The sequence below is a fragment of the Saccostrea cucullata genome, unplaced genomic scaffold (genome assembly GCF_032062105.1).
Source record: "Saccostrea cucullata isolate Sc308-1 unplaced genomic scaffold, CSIRO_AGI_Scuc_v1 ctg2918, whole genome shotgun sequence".
Classification (NCBI taxonomy): domain Eukaryota; kingdom Metazoa; phylum Mollusca; class Bivalvia; order Ostreida; family Ostreidae; genus Saccostrea; species Saccostrea cuccullata.
In genome coordinates, this window is record NW_026934697.1 from 32,425 (window position 1) to 43,026 (window position 10,602).

The 10,602-nt window shown below is 32.2% G+C and overlaps 1 protein-coding gene across 1 annotated transcript; it reads right to left on the bottom strand.

The window, feature by feature from the left end:
- Positions 1 to 2,221: 2,221 nt before the first annotated feature.
- LOC134241195 (uncharacterized) lies at positions 2,222 to 3,500 on the bottom strand. The gene is made up of 3 exons (XM_062723270.1): positions 3,365 to 3,500; positions 2,813 to 3,035; positions 2,222 to 2,398 (listed from the first exon to the last, which is right to left on the bottom strand). Exons 1-3 carry the CDS (start codon positions 3,496 to 3,498, stop codon positions 2,222 to 2,224), a joined length of 534 nt encoding a protein of 177 aa, XP_062579254.1. The 5' UTR covers positions 3,499 to 3,500.
- Positions 3,501 to 10,602: the final 7,102 nt, after the last annotated feature.

Genomic DNA, 10,602 nt, shown 5'->3' on the forward strand with positions numbered 1-10,602 from the left:
CATTTCTTCTCTTTCAATCTCTTTGTTTTGGTGTTGAGATGTGGCGGGAAAATGCTTGGCACATTGTAAAACGCGCTCTATCCTAGTCTCCTGGACCAACATGTCGTAATATTCTTTGCTTTTAAGAAATCAATATTTCATCATATTTTTGAAAAACATCCGCAGGAAATGTTTAAATATACACTTCATTTCAAATTAATACAGCAGATCCTGTTTTAAAAAGAGAAAGTACACATGTAAAATTGTTGATTTACAACGCGGTCTTTGTTTTAGACTATGCCTAACACTCCTACTAATTTTCTCCGCACTTCAGTTATATCAGAGTTTGTCAATCAGGATTGGATGAAATATTTACCCCATTATTTATAAAATTGAATTTTACGATTATTGTGCTTTTTCCTAAACATTTAGAAATCTTTGTTTAATATTAAAACGCCGGCGATATGATGTTGAATATTTTTATTTAAATTGTTAGCTCCGCAGAAACCCACAGCGACTTAAAACTTTCATATCATATAACCGACCGCCTCCTGGCGGCCGGTAAAAACTGATATCATTTTACAACATTTTGATATGAAATTATGAAGATCATATTAGGTAAAAAGAATCGTTTATATTTAATGTGACATTTTGCCTGATTATGCCGTCAATTTTATTCTTCTGTGCAACCAGTCAGCGTAATTTTTTAACAGCCATCGTAATTTCTATAGCAAGATTCTTTTGTTGTTTATTTGGATTTCGGAAATGAGACATGTTCGCATGCTGAAAATTTAGTTTTTTAAAAAATTATTTTGAAATGGGGGACGATTTGAAGCAACCACAAGCGGCCACAGAGTTATTTTCTGATCACTTTTAACTTGACTAATAGTTGTTTACATAGTTTCACAGTATAATATCAATATACTCATCAAGTCTACTAGTTTATTATTTAGTAATCTAACGAACAAAACAATGTATTCTACATACATGTAGATGCAAATGATGCCCTAAAGGTTTTGATTTTCATGTTGAACGTTTTTGAATATCTTTTTTTAAATTTTTTTTCAATACACAAAAACACAACAAACCATTGCTTCTTGGAGATTTTCCCGTTTTACTTTCATTATTTTCGGATTCTTACTTCGATGACATAGGGTCCATGTAGGCAGGCCTAACATATTATGATTGCTTCGTAATGGGCTCATACATAAATGGTTGAATCTGTAAACTTAAGTATGTCTTCGAGTTTACCGTCAATAACACGGTTCAGCGTTAAAACTATTCATTTTAATCAGTTATTGGTTGTTATCATTGAGTCATATGCTGACTGACGTCTTTCATACCAATTGTTAGTCCATTATTTATACACTGAATTGACGACGGATTTTTTCCGTTATTTCCTGATCATGACAACGAGCACACGGCGGGTGTGACCGGTCGGCAGGGGATGCTCACTCCTCCATGGCACCTGATCCCACCTCTGATGTTTCAGAGGTCCGTGTTTGCTCTGCTCTTATTTTGTATATTGTTTAATGGACGTTGAGATTGAATACTGTTCGTTATCTCCATATCCTTCTTGTTTATAATAATAGCGCCTATACAGCAATTGTCTCTGATGACGTCATGAAAAAGAGCGAGAACTCTATCGCTCATGTCTATAAATAACGATATTTGAACAGGTATATTGCGTCTATACCGGGTTTTTTTTTTAAACAAACACATCATCAACTTTTTTTTAATGCTTTTAATGAATTTTGAACATTATTTTTAAGATCTATTTTTACCGTACTTGACCTTTAAGTCTCAAACATAAATAGTAAAATTTGGGATTTTTATAAGTTTTTATTTCGTCTGGTACCCTTTAAATCAAAACTTTAGTTATTTTTTTAACAAAATCAAAACATCTTGTGTACACAGAAAGAACAATTTTCAAAAATCAATGTTATACCGGGGAAAGTAGGAATCTTAGCCCAATTCCTAGGCCTAAAACCGAGACGATGCTTAGACTTGTTGGGGGATTTCGATGTCCCAAAGTAAACCTCCTTACAGCACAAACACTGCAATAGTGATTGCAATATTTCTATACAAATGCTTTCGTCATATTTGTTCAATGCCACTGGTACCTTCAGATTTACATCACAAAAAATGCATGTAATAATCAAAAACTTGCAGACTTTAATGATTTATTTTTGTTACTTCAATTACATTTTAAAAAAAATAACAATGGTTGTATGTTAGCTTGTCAGTTGTTACACCTCTCCACCAGTCTCCACATGCTGTTTGCTGCCGTCTGACAGCTAGCCCCAACCAGTTTGTATGGTCTTGATATCAGGGCATTCTGCATAAACGTGTTGACTGTGTATCCACATCTGGCGACCCACCAACTTTGACGCCGATTCCATCTGTAAATTACACAAACCTTTAATAAATAATGAACAAGTTATTTGTCCAAATCGGTGAATGTATTAAACGTTATTACGGTTTTGAAATCTTTCAAATGTTTCTGTATTGACCTTCGAAACAAATGCAATCTGATTCATTATGTACATAGTTAAATAAGACAAATTTCTTGACTTTATCAATTTCATACGAAACAAAGAAATTGAGGCTCTTTAGCATTTGAAGATTTGATGTACGTTCATGAAGTTTAAAGTACAAAAATAATTAATAATGATTTGATTACAATTGAAACCATTGGATGAACCAGTGCTATAATATACCTTGCTACGGTACAGAAACACAACATTTAATAGGTCAATCGGTTGTAATTACCGAAAATGAAGTATAGAGATATTTTGAAATAAAATTCAGAGAATATATTTCCAAGAATTACCCTTGAGGACATGTAATTAGCATCAGTAATGACAGTATCATATGCATCACCATAATCTGATCCCTTGTGAATCAGCCATCGCTCTCTGTTCTTTAGAGTAACGACGGCTCCTGTGTGGCGGAAATGATAGTTATAGTCAAAGCTGCGCTTCCTCGACGACCACCAACCACGACCTCCACTTGATGGTCCCGAGCTGCCGGAACTTCCCGACCCACTCAAAGATCTGATATCAAAGATTCGTTTCTTTTGTAATAAATAAAGTATACCAATGTTTACGATGCCATGATTTCTTTATCTCACATGGCGAAACTACGATGTCAAGAAACAAAATTACCACTTACAAATTAAACAACTCTACGAAACTTTTTTGTTGTTAACCCCAGTTAATCCACCTCCATTTGATTGTTATTCAGATCTTGCTTTTTACATTGCAATACTCTTTGGGAAGAATGAAATCATGATATCTTGATAACGGTATCACGTTGGTTGTAAATTTGAACTTACTAGTTTAAAGTAAAAAAAAAGTGCTATAGAATTTGCAATTTTGGTTACCTTATCCAGTACTCTGCACGGACAACTTTTGAATTGTACAGCTTTCTCAAGCATGAATGAGTTCTGCAATCCTTGCATGAGGCTTGAAGACCAAACATCAGAAACAAAACGAGAAAAATGTGGAATCTTGCCATATTACTGTAAAAGACATTGACGAAAATCGATTCAAAATTCATTCTCATGTTTTCATTATATTATAATATTATACATTTCCTTTAAATATATAAAATTAAGATTTAATAAAAAATTAATTGATTATTTAAATTTGAAAAATTAATAAATTTAATTATTCAAAATTAAGAAAAAATAAATTCCATTTCGAGAGGAACAGCAAGAATTCTCTGAGTTATTAGTTTACAATGAACCCTAAAAATGTGTAATTATAAAAGTATATAGGAAGTGACTACCTGTTCGTTTCTTCTGTACTCGATAATACAGGATCTCATTTGGTGTGAATAATATTTCAATATTTTCCACACTTCAGGCTGTCATTCATAACAAAGCACGGCATTATAAAGTGAAACCAAAAAAAACATTTAAAGCACGCAAGGTCTTGGTAATTCATTAAGGGCACATCTGCTTTAACTTTGTTTTACATTTTAAAAGAGTATGACATATTTTATTTAGAGAAAGAGAAAAAATGCAAAATAAATATAATTATGTATAAGGAATTACTAATCAAAACCGTGTCCTTTTGTTGACTTTTATGTCTATAAATCTTTCCAATTGAAGATACATGTACATGTATCACTTCAGGAATTTCAATAATATTCACAGAATATATTATTAATAGTCTTAGTCAAACTATGCTAGAAATTTTTTCTCTTTGTTGATGCATTAGCATTTAATTGTAGTAAAGATATTAATTTGAAATGTTACAAATGAATGGAATCATTCATAAACCATAGCGGAAATATGTAGCCATCGGATTATTAGTTGATTTCATTTAACCATGTTCCATGTATTAATTTCTTTACTTAATGAGTCTGATTTCTTCATTTTTGGTTATTTTGGTTAAATAAAACATACTTAAAATTAGACATGTAAAACGCTGCGTGCTATGAGTTGCCCCGAAATTACCAGTAAGTAAATAAAATCTACTGAATGGAACCATATATTTTCTAAAAACTTCAACAATTATATGTATATATTTTGACAACGTTTGATCTTTTATCAAATAATTCTTCTATTCATATGGTCTCCAAGGTGCTGCAGTGGTTACAGCATTTTGCCAAACACAGGATATATTTTAAATTCTTGAAAATATACGGTGTCTGCAAAATTTTTTCCAGAACCTAAAAAATCTACTATCATGAAGAAAATATAAGTAAAATAAAAATTTTCGTCTCCCTAACGGGAAAAAGTCTTTGCGATTATTTCTCTTTATGTATGGATGCCAAGAAATTTTGAGAAAATTACTACTGTTTCAATTTCTTTGATAAAATTTTAGAATGGACTAGTATTTCAGCATAATCTTCGGCTCCACAACAGGAAAAATTCACTGCAAATATTTTTCTGTATGTATGGATGCCAAGAAATGTTGGAGAAGTTAATACTGTTTCAATTCCTTGGATAAAATTCCCGGATCGCCTAGGATTTTAGTATAATCTTAAGAAATGTTTCAATCAGCTTTGATTTTAGAATGAAATAACGACCATTATCCTTTACAAAAATGTTCAAAAAAGGGAACATTGCTTTCATCGATTCCAAGATCCGCAAGATCCTCATACTCATTATAATATGTCATTCATGTCATATAAAATAATATTCACGTCACTCAACTGATAATGGCTAGTCTTGCACACTTTTCGTCTATTTAGAGTAGTCCTTGCACAAGCAATTTACTGCTAAGGGTTGGTCTGGCTAGCAATGGCCGTAACATTTCGTCTAAACGTCTTACTCCTTGCTAACATCCCTGAAATTAGGGATAGTTACTTGTTCTTTTGAGGTTATGAAAAAGTCCGAATAGAACGACACTAAGCAGTTGGTTTTTTGAGATTTAGAATAACTACAGTACCGACCAGACCCAACCTGACACAAAGCAGTCCCAGAGCAGTCCCGGGGACTGCTTTCTGGGACTGCAAAAGCAGTCCCAGAGCAGTCCCACAGCAGTCCCACAGCAGTCCCAGAGCGGTCTCAGCAGTCCCAGCGGTCCCAGAGAGCAGTCCCAGCAGTCCCAGAGGGCGGGGTTTATTAATGTAATGGGCGGAGCTAACTCAGAAATGATATTTCCAATAAACAATGGGATTATAAAAGGCAGTTGAAATTGATTCTGGGTAGTATGCCAGGAATCCTTACATGAATGCGAAGGTCATTTATTAACAGTACTCGCAGAGAACCAATTTGGAATAATATTTATCAAAGGAAGAAATCTTTCACACCTACATGTATAGAATTAAACTGAACATGAATATTACACCAGAGCAGTCCCAAATTAAAATTCATTAAAATTCAAATTTATTATCTATTATATATATAAGTAATTAAAATTAATCACAATTATCTGGTATACAAATAATTCCAATTCTTTATTTTCTATGATTGATACTGTTTCCCATATTAATTTTTTCTACAGAAAATTAAACGTGAATTATTTATTTTCCACCAGAACAAGCTTTAAATAGATCTTATAGTTATATGGCCAATTTCCATACTATCGGGATACTCTAATAAATTTTCTTAAGTATTGGGGCTTTTTTTAAAAAAAAAATCTTTGTTAATTTTGCTAAGTATTATTAAAATGATTATTTTTACTTATTTTTACTTTCATGTCAATTTAATTATTTTAAATTTCTCTATCTCTATAATACTGTGCTTTAAGTTTTAAGTGCTTTATTATTTGTAAATGTTAGAGAGTATATCTGTAAATCACCAGAATGGAACCCTCAGATTATGTTCAAAATTAATTAATCCTGAAAGAAATTCATACACATTTCATTTCTCAATTTTATTTTTGCTTTACATAAATTGAAATTAGGGTCATTGTTGACCAGCATGTTCAATGATGTGAAACGCTGCTATGTATACACAAATAACGTGAATTGATTTTCTGCCCAAAGGCAATTAAAACAGCGAGTGTTGATACCATTTTTATACACATTAATCGGCCAGGTAAACAGAAGCAAAACAAAAAAGAAATAAATCACAATTCCCGGTATTTTCAACTGTTTATTTTTAAAATTAATGTACTCTTTTAATAACTTGTTTATAAATTAAAAACTACCAGTAATTCATAAATAATTTCCCCAGTGATTATCCACATTGTTTATGCTACGGAAGAATGGTAGCATTAATTTATTAATTTTATTTTATGGTCATTTAATAAATTGTGAGGTTTTCTATTTGAGGGTTAAAAACATGTTCCTTTTTCAATTAAAAATCTTTTATTTAAGTGTAATAATTATTTTTAAATAGTAGCAATGCAAATTTTAAGTATCTAATTTTTTCATTAAATACCCCCGTAATAAAAAGGCCTACATGTTGATATTTTTTCTCCTAAACCTTATCTTATATCTTATATTCAGGAGAGAAAAAAATAATATTCTCCTAACTTCCTTATTTTACAGCTTTAAAAATTATTTTAAACTACATATGTGTAAATATACAGTCTAGGTAAATATTAATTAATTAACTATAAATATTTCTACTTATTAAAAGATTGTAAGAAATACTTGCTTTTTAACAGGTTAAACTCATCTCTGCTGCAAGTAAACAAAACAACAGGGGGCCTGCAAATTCAGAATACACAAGGGGGCGGAGCTATCATGTCACTCAGAACCTTTTTTCACACATGAGTGAACAAAGCAGTCCCAGAAAGCAGTCCCAGGGACAGCTGGGACTGCTGGGACTGCTGGGTCTGCTTTTTAGAGCAGTCCCAGAGCAGTCCCATAGCGGTCCCAGAGCAGTCTCACAGCGGTCCCACAGCAGTCCCACAGCAGTCCCAGAGCGGTCCCAAAGCAGTCCCGGGGACTGCTTTCTGGGACTGCTTGGGTGTCAGGTTGGGTCTGGTCGGTACTGTAATCCCTCATTAAATTGAGAGTGTTTGTTCGGTGATTTGCCATCAACAAAGTTTCTATGTAAAAATGCACTTATTCTTTACACAAGTTCTATTAATTTCTCAAATTTTTGGATGCCCACTCTTTCATTGCAGTTTATTCTACAATTTTTGTTTTAGAGGTTTGCTCTGCTTCAAATTTGTACAGTTTGTATGAATTTTTGTTCCTTTTTGCCATACGTATACCTTTAAATAAAAAAACCAATAAATATGTAGAAATTAATTGTACTTCTTTATGAATTCAAATATTTTAGGTTTATATTCCTATAAAAACATTCAAAGCTTATAGAAGAGGACAAGAGAAAAATACTTATTTTAAATTTCAACACAGTTGATTTTTTTTCTTTTTTTCCCAATTATTCCTATTTCTTTATCACCTTATCTTCTTTTTTTGACTCGAAATGGAGGCACTTCAGAGCGTAGCAAGGCAGTTCCATGTTTGAAGGTTCAACTGACTATTCGATTAGGGTCAAATCACAAGTCTGCCGTGTACTGACTTCATGAGATGATATCACCTTTCCCATTGACAGCTGTTCTTTTTACAAAAACATTAATATAGCTCACTAAAGTGGAAACTTTGATATTTTGATTTATTACGATACTTTACTGTAAAACTTTTTTCCAAGATTTCAAAGCATAAATTCTCTTAAAAGTAGATAACAGTGATATAAAATTAAAAAAAATTATCTATGAATATACACGAAGTACTCCTTTTGATATACTTAATATGAATTTTTACTTTTAGAGCTTAAGATATGACAATCTGAAGCCCATAGTAAAAATACTTGACTCAAAATAACTTTGATACTATATAATAGTAAAGTATTTTTGTTAGGGTTCTTTCATATATTCATTTTATTAGTAATATTTTGAAATAACCAAAATCAACTTCTTAAAACTTTCGACTTTTCAACTTTATAAACAACCATTCCCCACGATGATTTAATGTTCAAACTTTTTGAGATCATTGACAGCTGCTTCTTCAATAAAGATAGAACTCGTAAATTTACTTACCTGGTCATTTGTCACTTACAAAATTATTTTGTTAAAACACATTCTGATTGCACACACAAGTACTCTGAAGTTGGCATCAAAGATATGCTTAAATTTCCGATTGACAATATCTAATATGTGAGAACAGGTATCCAAACAATTGAAATTTCCATGGGTACAAATTGAGCTCCGTTTATAGCAGACTTATTTTTGTATTCATTTGAATAATAATTAATGCAAATTCTTATGCGCGAAAAGAAGAAAACACTTGCTGTAGCCTTCAACTCGACATTTAGATATATCGACGACGTATTGTCAATTAACAATAGTAATTTTCATTCCTACGTCGACACGATATATCCTGGTGAGCTTGAAATAAAAGATACTACAAATTCTGACACATCTGTTTCATACTAGGGTATTTCACTTGAAAAAGACGTAAATGGTAATCTAATAGCCAATTCAGCTATATGATACATGTGAACGTAATAACTTTAACTTTTCTATCGTCAATTTCCCTTACTTATGCAGCAATATACCTTCATCACCTGCATACGGGGTATATCTATATCAGTTGATACTTTACTCAAAAGCATGCCTACTTATGAACAATTTCTAAAACGAGGTAAATTATTGACAAGCAAGTTGATAAAACAAGAATATCAGCAGACTCGTTAAAGTCATCATTTCGTACGATCTATCGTAGATACAATGACCTTGTCAGCTAATACTGTTTATCATTGAGTCAAATGCTGACTGACCTTTTTCATACTTATTGTTGGTCCATTATTTATACACTGAATTGGCGGCGGCGGATTTTTCCCTTATTTCCTGATCATGGCAAGTAGCACACGGCGGATGTGACCGGTCAGCAGTTATTGCTCACTTCTCCATAGCACCTGATCCCACCTCTGATGTTTCGGAGGTCCGTGATTGCTATGCTCTTATTTTGTATTGTTTTATGGACAATGAGAATGAATACTGTTCGTTAGCTTCACATCCTTCTTGAAAAGAATTATTACACTTCTCACCATATTAGATATTAAAATCATGATCTGAGTAGGATTAATTTTTAAAACGAGGCGGGCCTCTGGCAGATATGTTGATGTTAGAGAGTTCTCGCAGATATGTTGATGTTAGAGAGTTATCAAAAGCGTTTATTCTTTAAAAGTTTAAAATCCTAAATTAAACGTAAAGTAGAAATTAATAAGCATAATTACATTTTGGTCTTAGCAGTAATTTCTTTTGTAAAACAGACCCATGTCAACTGTACTCTTCCAAACTCATCGCAAGCAATCCTCATACATTTAAAATTATCTCCTAGCAGTAGGTTACAAAAACAAAGATTAAGTTTTACAACACGGTCACCTTTAAACATTTTTAGCCAATTTTCTTTTGTTAAAATAACATCCTTATTATTAATTACACAATTAAAAAATCAATAATGATATTTCATGATCAGTTCATATTACCCTTGAATTTTTCGAAAACCTTTTTTTTTTCATACACACTTAAAAGCATTCTGTCACAATTCAGGACTCCGAGGTAAATTTGCATGGAAACGTCTCATTTTCAGTGAAATCGAGAGATTAAGCAGATGTATACGATGTTTCGAATGAAGCACTTTATAGTAAAAAGCTGAAATAATTTGAGCTGTGCAATATGATTCCATTTCATTATGTTCATGCATTATTATGTTTTTTTAATCTCGAGATGGTGTTAAAATTCGTGAAGAATGCGCATACCAACCGATTATAGATAACACTTGATATACCCTTTTTCTTATATTTGTTGGCAATGATTATATAGACACAATTGGTTAAAGAACAAGTTATAATTACAAGACAAATGTAGATCTGCATTTTTCTACAAAGTTAAAGTGAAATAAAAAATTAAAATTCATTATGTCTGAATTATAAGAATTCCATGCATTAAGAATACACAAATCGTTTTTCTCTTATGACCTCCCTAGTGCTAATTGTGACTTCATTAACCTGTGTATTTTCCACAATTTCCCTTTTAAAAAATGGTCGAATACATCAATTTTCAATGGAATTTTCTTTCAGAAAACATACTGTACTCTGCCACCGTCACCCACAAACATTTTGAGATATTTTATTTTCAAAGCAGTTTTCATAATATATCCGAATATTACAGTGGGTCACGGTTGCAGACATTATTTTCTAAAGGA